Source organism: Hipposideros armiger, unplaced genomic scaffold (genome assembly GCF_001890085.2).
Source record: "Hipposideros armiger isolate ML-2016 unplaced genomic scaffold, ASM189008v1 scaffold_248, whole genome shotgun sequence".
Classification (NCBI taxonomy): domain Eukaryota; kingdom Metazoa; phylum Chordata; class Mammalia; order Chiroptera; family Hipposideridae; genus Hipposideros; species Hipposideros armiger.
In genome coordinates, this window is record NW_017731598.1 from 2,440,027 (window position 1) to 2,460,190 (window position 20,164).

The following is a 20,164-nucleotide window of genomic DNA, read 5'->3' on the forward strand; positions in this document are numbered from 1 at the left end:
CTCTAAGTCCATCCATATCGTCCCAAATGGTACGATTTCATTCTTCTTTATACTATTTTTAAGTGAAATATTACATCCTAATTTTTTAATTAAATTCTTTTGGGTGACAATGTTAAATAAAATCATATAGGTTTTAAGTGTACAACTCTCTAATACATTATATATTGCAGTGTGTGTTCACCACCCAAAGTCAAATCTCCTTCCATCACCATATATTTGACCCCCTTTATCCTCTTTTCTCCCCTCCTTTCCTCCTACCCTGTGTAACCACTAAACTGTTGTCTGCATCTATGAGTTTTTGTTTGTCTTGTTCATTTGTTGCTTTCAGTTTTATATCCCACATGTGAGTGAAATCATATGATTCTTAACTTTGTCTGATTTCGCTTAGCGTGATAATCTCAAGATCCATTCATATTGTCACAAATGGCAGTATTTCATCTTTTGTGGCTGAGTACATCCTAATTTTTAATTTATTTGCATGTATAAATTAAGTAGATGATAATCAGTTGAAGACTGAGAAGCACAAAAGCTTTGATTGTGACAACTGTTTAGGAATTATATCCTAAGAGGAAAGGACCTTGGGATACTTTTGAGATTTAATACATAATTAAGTGACTCTATTTCAACAAGACTTCTCCTTAAAGTAAATGTAAAGTTATTCCATATATTTTTTTTAAGAATGCCATTTTAAAGAAAATAGACAGTAGAAAACTCAGCTGGTTATTTAAAAAATTCTGCCAACTTTTTTTTGGTATGCTTATTACTGAATAAATATACTCAATTTGTACTAGTTTAATTTAATTTGTATTGTAATTGTTGTGTGTTATTTTTCATTTGTAGACTTTCTTATAAAGGAAAGTAATAATCTGATTACCTTAAACCTATACTTCTCATTGAAGTTTGCTTTTTGACTTATTAGTCCTTTTGCGCCTTTATTTGAATATTTAAGTCAGAATCTGATCACTTTTGGTGAAATGAAAAAATAATTTCTGAATAGATTTCTAAATCTGGTTATCTTGCTAAGGTAAAGGTAGGAAGATCTATTTGTGTAAACAAAGACAACAGGCCTCTTTTTGTCATCTTTTTATTGAAATGGATTTTATGTTGGAAAAACCACTGTGAACACCAAGTAAAAAGATATGAATGACCAAAATGTATAATATGAAAAATAGATAATTTAGCCTTAATGTGGGCACAAAAATTTAGTGGCAAAGAGGCATATTGTAACTAAATTTCCTCAATGATCTTCATATTTCTATTTTTCTTTTTTTTAAGAGGCAGTGATTTTAATATTTATTCAGTGGCTAAGGGGAAAGTTTATGTAGAATTCTGTAAAATATCTTTAGCCACTAGGAGGAGTTGTGTGGTGTTTCTTTTTTTATATGAAGAGATGAACAGTTAACATCAACTCCATCTAAAGAGCAGTTGATGACAGACTGTCTAAGGCGTAGTATTCACTGTTAACTACCTCAGGTACCTGATACAGTGTCTGGCACATACTAGGCATTCAGATGTTCTATTTATTTCAATTAATGTTTGATGTAATGAATTTCAGTGGAGTCAAATAATGTGGTCAGGTACTTGGAGCGCATTGTCATAAAGATTGATCTGTAATATTGCTTTAGTTACTTTTTAAGTTTGTTCACAAAACGGTGAGCCATTTATTCTATTCTAGACCTGTTGACTATGTGTATACAATATGAAAAAAATAGCCCAAAACCATAGAATTCAGATGAGTTTATTAGGGAAATTTATAAAATGAGAGTCAACTAAGGTCAGGCTGCTATAAATTAGTTTGTAGAAAGGAATTTACTTTTTATTTTTTTTCATCTTGTTTATGATCAAAGAATATGTATTGTAAAAAAATCAAGTAATAGAAAAAATACAGCAAGTTAAAGATCGCAGTAACCCTTCAAAGAAGCAGCCATTACTAACAGATTTTATATAATCTAATTTTGTTTATGCATATTACATGTATGTAATTTAAAAATAAAAATGATTATAATAGACAATGCTTTATAAACTTGTTTTCCCACTTATTAGGAACGTCTGTAATTGTATGTGTGTATATTTCTTCATAGTGTCCTTAGTATATCTTCCTTCATATATAAGTAATAGAAAACTTCAGCTTATACTGGTTTGAGCAATAAGGAAACTGAATTATCTCACATAATAGGTTGTGTGGTTCTAGGTACAGATAGTCAAGGTGTGGCTGTGCTTCTCACTGATCCTCCTGGTTCTCATCCTTGGACTAGTGGTGAGATGGCAGCAGCTTCTCTTCCTTAAGTTTTCCTTAACTAATCACTGGGAAAGAGAATGGGATCACCATGGTTTAATTAGTCTAATCATCAGGAATGGGATGGATGTTGGGTAATTAATCATCATTACAAGTATTCCATGTACCATGAGTTATTTAACGAACTTCCTATTACATGTTATCAGATTTTCATATTATAAATAATGTTGCTGTGAACATCTTTGAACCATTTCATTTTGTATAGTTGTGCAAGGATTTCTGTAGACTAGATTCCTGGAATAGAATTCCTAGAGTAAAAGAAGTTGCTCGACAGTGCCAAACTAAGTTCTAATTTGAAGGATATGTATATACTTACATACCTGCACACATATGTGTATCTACCTACCAACAGAGCGCAGGTTTCCCTGAGTCCCCATTAAGGCTGTATACATTTTATCAATCTACGAGGGCTTCTACCTACTGGGCTCTGCCAAGGGGGTAGACCGTGCCATGGTAGCATCATTGGATTTCTAATGGGATGCATACTCCCTGGGCAAATTTTTTTAAAGTTTGATTTGTTGAACCAACATTTATTAAATTTTAGCTGAATAATGCTGATTAAACCTCAGAAATAGCATTTTCCTTTCTCTTTTCTCTCTGAATCCATTCTCTCCTGCCTCATATTTCAGAAAGTGGGCTAGAAAATAACATCTAGTCCTCAAAATGTAGCTTCAAAACAGGAAAAATTGGTGCCAGTTAAGATGGGATGACTGCTTCGAAGAAAATCACTGTTTGTATCTGAGCAAATAGGTAGTCTGCGCAGCTAGCCCATGTGAAGTGTGGACAAGATGAAAAGAAATGGCATGAAAACCTTAAAAACACACTACAGAAGAAGAAAAAGGCATACAGAAGACAGAGAATCCGCCTGGAAGAAAAATAGTACCCAAGGAACAAAAACCAGAAAACACACAGCGTACCATAGAGAAATGTTATTGAGGATATAATTCAATAAAATAAGAGCTCAGAGATGAGATAATGAAACAATATGAGGTGGAGAAGGAAATTCCAGATTAGTGAAATAAATTGAGAATCCAAACTATACCATTCAAGATCCTAAATTAGAAACAGTCAAATTAGAAAATCAAATCCTAGCATGGAGGAAAGATTTGAGCTGAGGAACAGCTCTAAATGAATGAGGGTTAGGGAGGGGGTTGGGAAGAATAAAGCAATTCGAGAAGAAATGACAAATAGAGAAACAAATGAGATCAACTTAAGGTGAGTTAGTGCCCCTAAAATACAAAACAAAATGTGAATTCAAAGATATGATAGGGGACAAGTTTCCCCAAATGAAATAATTATTTAGTTTGTATATTAAGGGGGCTCGCTACATCAAGAAAATAATTGAATTAGGGTTACAGAGCAATACAAATACTATAAAAAATAATATAAGCAGTAGAAGTTACACAGTAGGGGAAGGGAAGATAGAGAAAATATAATTGTATCCCCAGTTACTCTGGCTATCGCCAGATCCTGAGCCTACTTGGTACAACTTCTTTGGAATAAGGATTAAATGAAATTCTACATACTGAACAATGAGTCCTCACCTTAGGCCTAGTCCCTTTTACCTGCTTGGCCCAGACTGCTGACAGCCAGGCTATTATCATCTGGGTAAAATGTTGAAATATTTCTTTCTGGAAAAAATGGTACAAAAGAAAAATAGCTACTGACATTTGCGGGTTCTCTGACAGGCGGGGGTCCTGCCCAATCCCCGGAAGAGTGAAGCCCAGCAATCATGCTATTCATGCACAGTGATCATCCAGTCAGCTGTTCAGTGTTTCACTTTTTTGTTTAAAAATAACTTTATTGAGATAACTTCATACCATAAAATTCACCCATTTAGTATAGACAGTTTTGTAACCATCACCACAATCTAATTTTAGATCATTTCATCACCCCCAAAAGAAACTATGCTTATTAGCAGTCTCCTGCGTTCCTACCCTTCTCTCCCACCCAGCCCAGACAGCCTCTAAAGTACTTGCGGTGTCTGTAGGATGTTTCATATATATAGTGTTTTAAGCAGAGTGAGAAATGAAGAATCACTTGACATTTGAGGAGCAGCTCTAAAATCCAGAAATGAAAACAACAAAAAAGAAACTCAGTGGGAACAAAGGTAATATAAAGATAACTAAAAAACCATATTTTTTATATCCATAAAACATGAACGGGGGCAATCAAAAGGAATACTGAGAAAACAAGAAAGCTCTTGAGAATTAAAAATATGATAGAAAAATAGTTTAGTAGAAGTAGAAACAAAGTTGAAAAGATCCCTTAGTCAAACAAAAAGGCAAAGCTACAGGAAATGAGTTAAAAGGTAAGAAAAACAAAATTCTTAAGTGATCTGGACAGAATAAATGCAAGCCTTTAAATAAAGGAAAATTTCAAGAACCAAACGACCTGAGATTCCAGATTAAGGAGGCCCATGTATTTCCAGCATAATGGATAAAAAGACACCCATTCCAAGACACATTATTGTGAAATTTTAAATAACCAGGAATAAAGGGTCTCAGAGAGGGAATGGGGTGGGGGAAACATCTTACCTACAAGGACTAGGATCCAAATGGCTCTGAACTCAGGTGGGAATCAAAACAGTGGAGCTATACCTTCAGAATCCTGAGGCAAAATGATTTCCAACGATTATAGTCAAGTCATTTTCAAACTTAAAACACCTCTAAAATCTATTTTCCATGTACCCTTTCTCAGGAATCTAATGAAGGAGGTGCTTTAAGGGGGGGGAGGGGAAGGAAAATAGAAGGAAGAAGCCTTGGAATCTAGGAAACAGGAGACCCGAAAGTACTGAGAGGCAAAGGAAATTCACAAGATGTAGGAAACTCAGGGGACAGCAGCTGTGCCTCAGGCTTAGAGAGCAACTGGCCCACTTTGAAGCAGGTGAAGTGTCTCCACAAAAGAGAGAAAGAGAGCACAAGCAAGCATTTAGAGGTGATGCTTAGTTTCTGTGGAATATTTGAGGATGATTTAGTGACAAGTACGTAAGCAAATGAAGGGAAAAAAGGAGGCAGTTCTTAACATCCAAGGAAAATTAAAAATTTACTATAAGAAAGGAAGTATAATTGTGGTTTACTGTGTAGTTCAGCTGTGATGAATATTTTCATAATCATAGTACTGTAGATACTGTGTTAGGGATTCAGCTGAGAGGAGGAGATGTTATCATCAGAAAGGGGACGATGAGTCAGAAATGTGTATGTGGGAAAGGAGGCTGGTGGGTAGAGTGTTAAATCTTCCATTGTAGAAAGCAAAAAGTAACCTTGAAAAATCCATACATAATGTATATTCTTTTAAATTTGAGGTACATAGAAGAAACAGTGAAGAGTTGAAAGTGTCTCCTACAGGGAGGGATTTTTATTATTAGTCTAATTGTAATCTTTGAATTTAAAGGTATTTATATATTCTTTTGATAAATACAAAATTTTAATTTTAAAAAGGCTACAGAGTATTTTTTTAAACTAGGCCTTGGTTCCATTTTTTGTACATTTATCATATGTAAGATCATAAACACTCTTGGATACATCAAAAAAATAAAGGACAACCTCTTAGATGTTTGCACTTTTAAATTTTAATAATTATAGGATGGCCACAAGTGTGCTGTAACAAAAATGTGAAGACATAGATCTTGCCCCTTAGCCTAAGCAATTTGGAGCTTAGAGGTTAGATAAAGCATGTAGATAAATCTTAAACACAGCTCTGGTCATACTGCTGCCTTGATTTAAAACCTTCAGTGGCTCCTTTACTTTGACTTTTAAGGCTTTTCTAAAATCCTTACCCTGAGTCTACCACAATGAGATAACACTTCACACCCACTAAGATGACTATAATCAATAATAACAAATGTTAGCGAGGATGTGGAAAAATTAGAACCCTCATACACTGATGGGAATATAAAATGGCTCAGCTGCTTTGGAAAACAATTTGGTAGTTCCTCAAAAGGTTAAACATGGAGATACCATATGACCCAGAAATTCTATTCCTTAGTATATCCCCAAGAAAAATGAGAACATACTTCCACATAGTACTTGTACATGAATGTTTATAGTAGCATTATGCATAATAGCCAAAAAGTCCAAACAACGCAAATATCCATCTACCGATTCATGGAAAAAAAACGTGACGTATCCCTACAACAAAATATTTAACAATAAAAAAAGTATTTTTACATGCTACAAAATGGATGAACCTTGAAAACATTATGCTAAGTGAAAGAAACCAGTCTTAAAAGACCACATGTTGCATGATTCCATTTACATGAAATGTCCAGAATAGACAAATTCATGGAGACAGGGAAATGAGGAGTGACGCCTAATGGATAGTTTCATTTTGGGGTGATAGTTGCACAATTCTGTAAATATAAAAAAAAAAACATTGGGTTGTACACTTTTATTTATTTATTTATTTTTTTATTTTTATTTTTATTTTTTTTTAGCTGAGCCATCCTGCTACCTGTTGGCAGCTCAGCGGCTGCTCAGCTCGGGCTGGACTCGAANGCTGTTGCTCAGAGCTCAAACTCTTGAGCGAGCTCTTAACCAACTGAGCCACTCGGCCGGCCCTGGGTTGTACACTTTAAATGAGTGAATTTTATGCCTGAAGAAGGATTTTTGGGGGTAACTGTTTGCTGTACTCAAAAATCCTAACTCTAACCTACTTTTCTAGTCTTATTTCTCATTCTTCCATTTAGCCTCAACCAGCTTTACTAATATTCTTTTTACCTGCAGTGCAGCTCTTTCTCCAGTTCTTCAAAACCAAATGCTACCAATTCTTCCAAATCCAGCTAAACTTCCTCCTCTTCCATAAAATGGAAAGAGTAAATTCTTCCCAGCAGAAAGTAAACTCTGCTCTCAACCTCTACCAGACTTTGTGTCTCTAGGCACAACACGTTATGTATTGCAACAGAGAGGAGTTGTGTGTTAACTGAAAAGCTAGTCAATATTCGTCAGCCACATACGAGTCAAAATTACCCTAGAAAATCCTTCAAATTGCCTGAACAGTACAGTTCTCTCTTTACGTACAACTTGCCATTTTTTTTCCCCAAGCTTGTAACATATCTTTTCTGTTGAATGCTAGTTGAAGAAATTGACTTGCATTTATAGGTGTTACAGAAGTAAAGAACAATAAAGCCAATCAAATAACATAAATTTGCATGTGTGGTAATTGGTGCCAACCTTCTTCCAGCCCCAGTTTTCACTAGAACAAGCTAAAGCTCTTGGGTAGGTGAGGAAAGCAGAGTAATGAGATGGACAGGCGACAGGGGGATTGGTTTAGGAACTGACTTCTCCTTTGGGACTTCTTTAATTCAGTGTACATTTTGGTGTAACAATTGGCTTATTTCTAATGAAATAAATTATATAAGTAAACAAATGGAAAGAAACAGCATTTCATAAATTTCATAGTAATCCTGCATCTTAAACAGCTGAATATTTGGACCCCTGACTGCATTGTAGTAGGGTTTTACTCTACTGTAACCAGACTCTTATTCCACATGGCTAAGTGGTCACACTGTGAGGGGCAGGCTTAACCAAGACCTACTAAGAAAACGGCAGAATTATGTCTTTCCGTCTTTATACTCTAAGATGTGCACTTGATAAATAAGAATGGTAGGCAAAACCACTGAATCTTTGGAAATATTTTCTCATTCTCTACTCCACCAAATAAATAGAGTTGACTTGTTTAAATAAGATGTGACATAAGAAGGACTAGCTGAATAAATGATATTCCCTCCTTATAATGGAATACTGTTATAACTATTAACATGGGAAAACAGCAAAACTTTGAGTTTTGTTTTGAAGGATATATACATATGTGTGTGCATATATGCAAATATGCATATATCATTCTAAACAAAAGTGTGTATTTGTGCATGCATAAAATATTTCTAGAAGGATATGTAATAAGTTGGTAACAGCCGTTGCTTCTGGGGAAAGGAACCAGCAGTGATGATAAAGGTGGGAGGAAGACTTAGATTTCACTGCAAATGCTCTATCGTATTGTTTGACTTTTACTATGTGCATATATTACCTTTCCAACTGAAAACTACTTCTTACCAATTAATTGTTAATAGTTCATGGTAAATAATTATATGTCAATTTGAGATGCCTATTTTAAATGAAGAGAACATATACGAGTATGTATAGTGTTAATTTGTGCTTCTGTTTGTTTGATTCCACCAGTGATTTACATTTGTATTTTACAGACTGACATCCATTTGGGAGAATAGTCTCCAGATCACTACAATTTCTAGTTTTGTAGGAACATGGCTTGGAGCCTTTCCTATTCCACTCGATTGGGAAAGACCATGGCAGGTTGGTTTCAGCTACTTAAAGCAACAAAATAAATGTTTGTACAATAATAAAACTGATGAAGCTATAAACTGAAACTGATGTGTATATAAGTTGTTTTGTTGTTCGATTAAGCAGGGATGCCAGTTTCGTCACTATAATCTAGGTGATGTCTTACTTGGGCCTGTCCCAGTGCCACAGGCATCCACATTAGTCTGGTTCTATCTTCCCCCACTATTTTTTCTACATGTATAGGTGAATAAACAAGCTTGGTTTGTGGGTATGTATAGGAGTTTTCAAAAAATAGGCCAAAAGTTGCAGGGATTCCCTGTTTTCAACTTTATTATTTATTATCTTTGTGGTCTTAAGTTCATATTTTTGTTAACTTGATTGATGGCCAAATTGAATGTTGATCTTGAAATATTTTTTAAAAGCATATAGCAAAATAAGTTTTTAAAAGGGATATGAGATATCGATGGAAGCCCATAAACATCAGGTTTTTCTTTTCCTAACACAGTAGGATATAGCTAATGTGCTGAAGCAATATAACAAAAGCATTGTTTTTATACCCACTTTACAGTTGAGGAAACAGGTAACAAGAAGATATACAGTATTTCTAGGGTCACTGAGCTCGTAAAGCATATATCTTATGTCTAAATTTTAATAATAATGGCTTAGTAGTATGCCATTACATAGTTATTCTAAAATTTAACAAATTCACTATTGATCATTGAGGTTATTGCCAATATTTTACTATTATAAATAGTTCTATCATAAACATCTTTGGATTGTTCAGGCGTTTAGCTACTCTCATTTTTCAACTTCAGTGCTTGTTTACAATAAGAGGTTAGCTGATTGTTAGGATAGGTTAGGATACCAAAATTGAAGGTATCAGACTTTTAAAATTAATATTAAGTTTCCATTTAAATTATTGACTTTTTAAAAAGATTTGCTAGCTATCTAAATTAAATATGTAACAAGCGTTGATCTTCATTAAGAATGTTTAATTTGACTGGAATATTACTGGTTGTTTAATTATCTTTACTGTTGGGTTATTTTTAGAGTATTCCAAGTTAATGACCCACTCATCACTATAATGTTTTAAAATTATGATACATACTGTTAGATCTCTGTTCCTTGTAGCCCAATTCAAAATTGATACGTTTGTGGTAAAGCAAGCTTTACTGGATTGTGATCAAGTTTTATTTGTATTCCAGTCAGAAAAACAAGAGTATCTGGTTAAGCAATTATACCTTCTTTAAAAACGCTCACAATGCCACAAAAACTTACATGCTTTAGTTCAATTTTCTCTACTTTGAACTCAATTCTGACTTTGTATAAAGTTCCAAAGGCAAAGATTATAATGGTGTGAGTTCTGTATTGAGCAATTTCAAGCATATTTATATTTTTAAAATTGTTTTATCACTAAAGGACTGGAAAGGCCCATTGAAAATATGTAATCTCAATGAAAAAGTTTTACTTACTAATAGGAATTTTAGATAATTTTAAATAATGACAAGTGACGAAAGATGCTAGGCATCTTTATAGTTGGAAGAAGCCTTCCCTTTGTAGGAGGCAGCAAGATTTGATTAAAGAGACTATGATAGGGTGGCTCTCCATTACTGGTCATCTTTGTTGTTTTCTTAAAAAATATTTGAAAATTATCTTGCTTCTCTTCCCTGTCGTAATTATTTGCCTTAGTCAGCAAGAAAACATTTGAATTGCCCATAACCCAAACAGCCTTCTTCACTCCCAGAGAAATCTTATAGTTATTCACAAAATGCATATTTTGACTCTAGAAAATCTTTGTACATTACAATTTGATGCTTTGTCTGCTGTAACTAAAGAGCTTATCAGTAAGTATTTGTTAAGTTCTTACTGTATACAAAGTATATATTCTCTGCAAGTACAATAGATATTTAAATATTACACAGGACTTAGACTTTATGTGATAATTTCAATTCAGGTTGTGATTTAGATTGATTCAGACTTAATATGCTCTAAATATTTTGTAGAATAGTTATGAGATTTCATCTGGAAAAACCTTAGTTATTTCCTTTATCAAAAATGGGCTAATAGTTCATGTTATTAATAAAACAAATGGGAAGTTAAGAAATGCTGGTTATTCTGAGCAAAGGAAATTTGCCATAAAGTTTGTTTTTTGTTTTTTTTAAAGATTTTATTGGGGAATTGGGGGAGAGGGACAGCATTGGGGAATTGGGGAAGGGGAACAGACAAGTTGCTGTCCTTTTGTTCTTCAGTCTAGTTGTGGAGGACGTCGCTTCACTGGCCCATGTTGGTATTATCATTGTGCTCATCCCAGGTGAGGCAGTCGCTCACTGGCCATTGGACTCCGCTCACAGTGGCTCACAGCAGCTCATGAAAGCTCACGCCTGCTGCTATCCAGCCCCACTGCAGCTATCGCCGGCAACTCATAGCAGCCCAGCTCTAGCTCGAGCTGTTGTTCACCATCTTAGCTGTAGAGGGCGCAGCGTCCCTGGCTCTCATATGTGGGATCCGAACTGGGGCCCTGCTGCTCAGAGCTGGCGTCCCAAGCCAACTCCTAACCAGTGCGCCACTTGGCCAGCCCTACCATGAAGTTTTTAAACTCACGTTTTATTAATAGGTAGAGAGATAACACAAAGACTAAATGCTCTGGCATCAGATTACTGGGTTCGAATCCTTACTCTACCACTTGCTAATGAGGATTAAATAATATAATCCTAAAGTACTTAGCTCAGAACCTTACAGATAGGTACTGCTTAGTTAATGTTGTAGGCATTTATGACCTATAAAAGGAGTAGTTTAATGACTATTTTTAGCATTATCAAAAAGTACATATTCCATTATTTGAGTTCTCAAAGTGTTAGAGTGTGTGTTGTCTTGGTTTGTTATTTTATTCATTCTTCCCAGCAGTCCTTCAGTTGGTAAGAGTGGATTGTTAATTCATCTTGTTTCTCTGGTATTTAGGTCTTTAGGGTATTTGAATTTCACATAATTTTCAATCCTGACATTTCAGATGGCAATAGAAAGAAAACTTAACATTTAGATATCCCTATGTATCAATATATGGAGCCTGGCACTGTCACACAAATACCTTAATCCTGACAACCATAGTGCAAGGTAGGTTTCATTCCCATTTTTACACATAGGAAAGTTTAAGTGTGGGGAGAGGAATACGTATCTTGCTCAACATGACTTGGCTGATAAGAGGAAGACTTAATTTGGACTCAAACCGGACCACCAGAACACCACAATTCTCTTCATTGCTGGAGACTCTGAAACCATTTTTCTGTTTTAAAAAACGGCCATAGTTTACTTGTACTTCTCTTTGGAAAAGCTTTAGTTGTTATATTGCATTTCTTTCCCCACATAAGAATTTCATTTAAATGCCATGACCACTCTGGTGGTGTATGTATTTTAGACCATAAAATTTAATACAGTTGTAGGAGAGCATTTGAAGCTAATATGCAAAGATTTTGTGCCTAGAAAACCTACAAATGCCTTTAAACTTTGGACTTAAGTGCTACTATCTCCAAAATGGATTTGAACCAGGTAGTCAAATTTCTTATGAGCCTACTTATTTCTTAAAAAGCAAAATTGATTGAGATTGCCTTTCAAACAATTTAAACTTGTTTTAAAATATTTGTATTTATTCCCACCAGATACCAGATAAATGAAGCATTATTATAGTTAAAAATCCTTTTTGTTTTCTCTGGTTTTATTGGGTTAAAATTTTAGTATTTGGGAAACATACTCATTTTCTAAAGTCACAGATGCCACAGATAATTTTTCCATAAATTGAAACTGGAGAACATAAGGATTATAACTAAATGAATCACTATAAATAATGCTAGAGTGGGGGATAAAGCAAAGATTATGGATTTAATTATTGAAGAGTTGCCTGTTTTTAGGTTAATGGGTGTTTCTGTTGCCAAAGGTATTATATAGTATTTTAGACAGACCAAAAAAAATCAATTTATATGAACACGATTTATATGTTCCAAGCATGGAAAAAAAACTATAACATTTAACTGACAGAAAATGATTTTGGATTTAATGGTAGGTCATTGTAGGGTAATCATGTTGCGAGTGCTCTGCTCGCAGGACTTTCAATGTGAAAGAGAACAGCACTGGACAAGGTAACTCATTTGCATGATCTTGGCAAGGACCATTAGTGTCACTGACAAGGAGTTCCAGACCACAGACTATACTCTTAGGCATAGGAGAGCGGTAGAGTATACACGGATCATTGTGAATTTACAACTAGAGAAATGTGTCCAAATGAGTAGCCATCTGTACATGTATTCCTACATCAGACAATATTTGCTTTAAAAACATCTGGAAAAACACATCACTTACAACCAAATTCAGCAGGGAATATAAATGCCGTTTAAAATCAGTATATGTGTCAGCAGGCTTTGAAAGATGAATTCTGTCGTGCAAATGCAAATTTGTGATAAGCACAATAAACAAAACAAATACATTAAAAAGTAGCTTGTGAGAAGTTTAGAACTAACTGCCTGGGTTTTATCTTCCTTTTTTATCTGAAAGAGCCAGTAATCCTAATGGTTGTTGAGTTGTTCTAAGTGTTTCTAGGTGTTCTGATATCTGTAATGGCATATACCGCTCCAAAAATTATAATTATATTGCAACACATTTTTAAGAATTTGTTATTCAAATATATCTAAAATTAAATAAATCTTAATTTGTACTTTAACTGCTTGGTTTATAGAAACTCAATAGTTGTGAATGAATGGTGTCATTCGTATGAGACTCTTAAAAAGGACACAAATGTCTACCAGTGGTTGGTTTAGAACCTATTTTTCTGTACTTAAGCTTTTTAAAATTTATGAAAAGTGACAGCTAGGAGCAGAAATCGCCCTTTTGTTTCGAGATGAGACTGCATATTGTTAATGCAATGCAGTGTGTTTCCTCTTGTAAGCTTTATACTCCCCAGATATTTCATGAAAGAATAGCATGTATTAAAGATGATTATATTACAAGGGCAAGGAAATAGTTCCTACAGCACAGTATAACATAGCTCATGAACTATTTTATTTGTTCTAAACTGCCTGCTGGATCTAATTATTACCTAGCAGTGTCAGTTACCTAAGAAATATTTACATTAGTGATCAAATAAGTTTAATTTTTTTCAAGTTAGAACATGGAATATACAAAATGATACTGATGCATCATGCATGGTACTTTACAGCTTTCATGACAATTTAAAAATATTACTTCATTACATACAGTAGTCCCATGTTTTAAGTACTAGAGGTGCTATTATTCCTGTTTTGCACATTGGGAAACTGAGGCTTAGGTGTTAAGTGACCTGGCCAGGGTAATACGGCCAGTAAGTGGCTGACCTGGCCCCACAAACTCTGATCATTCTCATCACACTGTCCCATGATGCTTCCCAGAAAAGCAAAATAAAGCTCCCAAGTAAAATGTGAAGTATTTTTAAAAGTAGTCTGTTTTTCTATAATTATTTTTCAACTTTTTGTTGAATATTTTTAACTAATTTGAAAAAATTCATAATTATCTAATTTCAAATATATGATCATTTTAGAAAATCTGCAGCAGCTTATAAACAACCATAGTCAGTGACATACCAAACTAGCCGTTATACGGGGTATGAAAAACTTGTGAATATCACTTCAATGACATTACAAGGTTAAAAATCTATTTGCACTTAATATAAAGGAACCTACATAATAATGTGCATATTATAATTAAGTAAATGTATTTGAACTTTTTACTCAAATCACATAACAAATGCTATCTACATCACTGAAAATGATCCTCAAAATTCTGAAAACAAAATGTAAAGGATCATCATATTTCTTTGGCTAACTAGAACAGTTAATAAAAATACTTGTTAAGAATGTTGGGTTTCTTACCCAGGAGTCCATAGATGGGCTTCAGAGGTCTATGAACCCCTGAAATGCGTATGTATATATATGGATTGTGTTTGGCAAGAAGGAAACATGAATTCTGTTAGATGTAGTTTTTAAAATTTGTATTTGGGGAATGACTGTGTTCTACATTGTAATGACAACTTATTTCATATGTGCCCATTAGGAATTTGAACAAAAAGATTATCATCAAGTATAGCGCACATGTACTGGTCACTTGTACTATGTGCGAGATACTATTATAGGTATAGTTGTAAGTACTACATTTATCTCATTTAAGTATTACAGCAACTCCAAGAGGTGAGTTTTATGATGATCCTCATTTTGCAGATGAGAAACCAAGGCACAGAGAGGTTAGGTGGCCAGCTGAAGGTCACATGTTTAACAAATGGCAGAGCTGAGGCTCAAATCCAGTGTAATGCAAAAATCAGTGTTCTTAATCACTGTTCTGTACTTCTTAGTGCATGCTTTGAAAAATAATCACTTCATAGATATATTGGTACTTTTTCCTTTCCTAAAACCTAAGCAGAATTCTAAAGTAATACATGATCAGAAGAGAGCACTGTGGTTTTCAGGTGGAAATAAGCTTGTAAATTTTTGAAATGTCTTTCAACTAGAAATACCAATTTGTTTAACAGAGAAAACATACAGTTATATCTATTTTATTTATTAAGGTTTTCTTTAGCTTATTAGTGAAATTGTTTTGAGAGAAAAATAGGAAGATACTTTACTTTCTTCATATGATGTAGCTGCTCATTTTTTAAAATGTTTTTAACAATAATCTTAATAATTTTACCCACTTGCATTGTATTACCTTTTGTTACACAGCAGTGTCTTTTTTTCTATTTAGTGATTTAAAAAAATTTAAATTTATAAAAAACTGGATAAAAAGAAGACAGTCATTTTGATGACGAACACTTGTGAATGACCCCTTTACATGAATGTCTTTGTTTTGAGTTTTCTGTTTTCCTTAAACAAGATAATTATACGCAGCCAAATCAGATTACTGTAATTTGGAAAAATGTTTATAGCGATGTCGTTGAATTGTCTGTTCACTACATCATACCATGTGGTTTTTTAAAAATCCCATTTAGCCCTGAAGAATGTTAAATAGAAATATATCTTTACGTGAGACAATAGTTTTAAATGTAAACTTTAAGATCTAATTATGAGAATACATGATTAAGCTAGGATTGTCTGACAAGTCAATATGAGTTCTGTTGCCATAGTATAGTTTTAAATTTTTTAAAGCAATTATAAGGTTAGTGAGAAATTGCTTGATGAAAGATTATTAGTGGGCAACCTCTCCCAGTCTCCTTCAGCTAGTCCTTTTTTCACTCCCTGTCTTGGTCTACAAAAATCAGGAAAGTTGCCTTTGTAAGAGAAATTCTTTTTAAGAAATGGCTGTGTTACAATTAAGGACTACTCAATTTAGGAAAGTCAAGGTAGAAAACCTGGTCCATCACTAGGAAACAATCTTCAAAGCCAGTCCAACATTTTACTTTGCTGATAGCATGAATCTCAAGATATTTAATAATAGCAAGTGTTCCAAGCCTTAACCCTTCGTTAGACAAAACTTTTAACCAATATTTATTTCATTTTTTGGTATTCCACTGGAGGTGAAGTATAGCAGCTGTTTAAGGAATGTGTGTGTGTGAATGTATGCATGTGTTTAGAAACAAAGAGCCATACTGAAATTACAAAGTGACTAAAAGAGAATTTAGTAACCCAAATTGGAATTTGGCTGGGATGCACGAGGGATTATTATTCTCTCTACACTCTAGACAGTATGCTTTTTAAACAAAGTGCAGATGCTCACACTTGGCCGATGATGAGTAGACTCACAACATGAGAAACAGGAAAGAGTATTACCCCAAATGTTTACATAAGGTGTTAAATAAAAACTATTAAGGTAAGAAGTTCAATGCTTTACATAGATAGTAAACTATGCATATTATTTTATTTGTAACCCCATGTGTTAAGATGGGACACTGTTAAAGTAACAATCACTTAAAAAGCAACAACCAACAAACCAGTATTTAATTTGGTACTTAAAATTAATAATTAAAAATCAAATGGAAGCAACGTCTAAAGTAACTAAGATAATTCACAATAAAAACCATTAATTCAGGCTCTACTTATTGGAAATATGGTAATTCAAAATAGGCTAATCTAAAATATACCTGTAGAGATAGAATAACGGTGTAATATAAGTTAGCAAATAATTAAATAAGATTTCAGGGAGCCTGTAAAATTACTGTTAAGAACTTCAGAACTGATTATATGCAAAAAAAAACCTAAGTTTAACTTCATTCATACGTGGCCTTATTTGAAGCAATATGTTTGCATTAACTTGCAAAACTCATGTCAGTAAGATGTTTTTTTAAGTATTTAATTTCCCAGGTATTTCACTACTTTGAACTAGCTGTTCCAGTGACTAGTCTGAATTTCTGTTGAAACCTAAGCCTTTAATGAAAACGTACTTCTAAAAATAAGGCAATTTCTACAATCTGCTTATGAAAAGAAAACAAATCTTTGGTTTTTAGTTAAAGGGCAGGAAGGGTTTTGCAAAAAAAACCAAAAACTAAAGAACCAAAGCAGTGAAATGGCTCTTAAAAAGCAATGGGAAACTCCAAACCCCATCAAGGTCAATAGAGGACCTAAGGCACCTCAGGTTAATGATACAATCATCTTTGCTTAGAGTTCTAATAATCTATATACAGGATTTTTACCACCTTAAGAATGTGAAGCTGAAAAGGTTATGTCAAACCATTACTGAATAAGAAACAAGAGAATCATGAGTTGATGAATGGGAGAGATACTGAGATCACCTCTTCTACCTCTCATCTTTATAGATGAGGAAACTGAGGCCCAGTCATGAAACATGACACCAGAGCTGTGTTTCCAGATTCCTAGTCCATTTCTTAGGGTAGGACAAATTCTAGATTTTAAATTTCATTGGCTAGTAAACCAGTGTGAAGAGTTTCAGAGATGTGAATTTGAGGGGGGGGGGGGAATCCCATCAAATCCCCAAAGGCAAGTTGGAAATGTATAATACGTACTTTAGTGTCTTCATTCCTTTATACCAAGTGTTGGACAACTTAGCTAACTAACTGATTTATACAATTCCTTTCAATTCTCTCTAAAAATAGCAGACCAAAATTAAATGAGAGAGTTACATGAGATTCCATTTGAGCATACATAAGGCCGTGGTACTCAATGTGAACCGCCACTTCTTGGGAGAAAGGAGACATCTCCACTGTCCAGCTCAGAGAGAAAGCTCCTGACTTAGGTATCCAGTAGACTCTCTACTCCTCAATGGAGAAGAGTGTGCTTCTATTTTTAAAAAATCTTTACAAAGCTCACATACAAGATAATACATCCTAGATTTGTGGCTGATATGATCATTTAAGGCTGTCATTTTCAAGTATAAAAGTTTAGTGTTCCATTACCCAGTCTGTGCAATAGACATAGCTATAAGCTCAAGTCATGGAAATAAACAGGAGCTCACCAAAGGCATAAAGAAATCATAACTTAGGCAACAGCAAGTTTAAATGTAAGAAAGACGCAGGGTGGGGGGGAATCTATGAATTAGATTAATGTTTCTCTGAACTGCATTAGTTTGTTCACACTGAAACTTTGTCTAACACTATTGTCTGTTGCATGGCATTTGGAAAAAGGCAGATCCACAGCAGACCAAACAAGGAAGCTTAATTAGGTAACAACTAGTAATTAAGATGGTTCACCTCTAATACAATTCTATGGCCTGTTCCCCCAGAGAAAGATTAGAAATGGCTCTAGTATACCAAATAAGCTTCAGAGGTGAACACACACACACAAAATTTAAAGCAGGACTTTTCACCTAGGGACCAATATGCACTGTTTGTGGATGAAATAAATCAATATTATATACTTCTGGCTTGATGTAATATTGTGAAATGTTAATATGGCTGGGGGAAAAAATGGGTATTTGGAAGCAAATATTTAGTTTAACTTACATTCTAGGTATTTGACTTAAGTTGTAGTTCTGTAACTTCTGCTATGGTTCCAACATCTGGATCTGAAAGGTGACATCAGTTTTATAACAGAAGCAGTTCCTTTGTTATAAATTCCATGTAACATACTTGAATTGGAGGTCTTTTCTCTTTAACACAATTTAAAATTTCTCATGGTTTGGGCAGCATACACACTTCTCATTTCATTTGATATACAAGCCAATGTGGAAATTCAAAAACAAAATTACCAACTAGTTCAGAGAGCTAAATTGAGTCCAAGATTATGGTAAAGTCTGACCCAAAATTTTAATTTTAGGATGTCTCTCATGCAGCTTGGGGAGCATCAAACTAAATCTACAGTCGCCAGAAGCCTTGTTACAATCGAATGCACATTAACTAAAACGTGTACATTTTTAGTGTTCATGATAAATGCAGTTATGACCTTATTACACTTTTGGCATTAAGAAAGCACATTAAGCTTTAATATAGAAATATGTAGGTTACACTTGTGCTCAAGTAATAATAAAACATTTGTTCTTTTTTGATCTCATACATTCTCTCCTCAGGTATGGCCCATCTCCTGTACGCTTGGAGCGACCTTTGGCTACGTGGCTGGCCTTGTTATTTCACCATTCTGGATATACTGCAATAGAAAGCAACTTACATACAAGAACAATTAATTGGAACAAAGGGAGAAGAGATTTCTTTGTGCAGATTCCATAAAGACTGTGCAGAAATGTATGTGGTCTAAGCCAGGCAGTTCCATTTACAGCACTGTTTTTGATGTAGTTACAACATGATGTGATTGTAGCTTTTTAAACTATGAAACCCCTGAGAGATTGTACCTTCTAGTTGAAATAAAGTATTTATAATGGATTGTGGCTTCAGATGCTGTTTTTCTGCTTCTTGGACCTTTAAGAAACATTCTTAACTTTATAGAATTCTGAGGACAGGGCTGTTTTTTTCTTTCAAGTTTTAAACTGCTTCAGTGTTTATAGGAGGTCTGGGTATAGCTGTAGCATTTCATATGCTTTCTTAGAAATGGACAGTTTCCTTGGCCACTGAAGATGTTTCTCACGTTATTAAACAACAGTTTATACATCTTGATCCTATTCTTTTTTTTACTGTGTGTTTCTTTGGAGTTAAAATGGCTATGATAGCCTCATCAAAAACAGTCTTCAATCCCTTCTGGGTTAAAGCTGAACATTCCACATAGCAGCACGCTCCTATCTGGGAGGGAGAAAAGAAAAAAATCACAAATATAGAAAATCTTTTATATACAATTGGAATGTCGCAAAGACACCATTATAAGAAAATTATAAAATACAGCTAAGCAAAAAGAACGAAATCATAATACCCAGAGAAAACTAACTTAAAATACTAGTGTATATCCTTCTAAACTTTCTATGAAAAATTCCTTCATTCATCAAATACTTAACTGGGTACCTACTATATGCCAAGCACTGTTTTAAGTGCTGGGGATAATGTCAGTGAAGTGAGAGACAGAACAAAATCCCTGCTGTGTGATGCTGAACTTTGTTTAAGTCCTACTGGGGGAGGGACAAAGGAGGATGGTGGTACATGCTCTGGAGAAAATGACAGCAAGCTGAGGGAGATGGGGCCAGCGGAAGATAGTGGTGAGGGAAATCTGCTCAACAAGGTGAAGTCTGG

The 20,164-nt window shown here is 34.4% G+C and overlaps 2 protein-coding genes across 3 annotated transcripts in view; one reads left to right on the top strand and one right to left on the bottom strand.

Annotated features, from left to right (window-relative positions):
* Positions 1–19,380, top strand: part of PIGF (phosphatidylinositol glycan anchor biosynthesis class F) — a 27,334-nt gene extending 7,954 nt beyond the window's left edge. The window contains exons 5-6 of the mRNA XM_019655869.1: positions 8,496–8,604; positions 19,060–19,380. Of these exons, the coding sequence (XP_019511414.1) occupies positions 8,496–8,604; positions 19,060–19,173 (223 nt within the window). The 3' untranslated portion in view covers positions 19,174–19,380. The remainder of the gene's footprint in view (positions 1–8,495; positions 8,605–19,059) is intronic.
* RHOQ (ras homolog family member Q) overlaps positions 16,433–20,164 on the bottom strand; it is a 38,268-nt gene continuing 34,536 nt past the window's right edge. Inside the window, exon 5 of one of the 2 annotated variants that reach the window (XM_019655871.1) lies at positions 16,433–19,723. In XM_019655871.1, coding sequence (XP_019511416.1) covers positions 19,568–19,723 — 156 coding nt within the window. In that variant the 3' untranslated portion in view covers positions 16,433–19,567. The remainder of the gene's footprint in view (positions 19,724–20,164) is intronic. The other variant, XM_019655872.1, reaches the window with a different exon arrangement.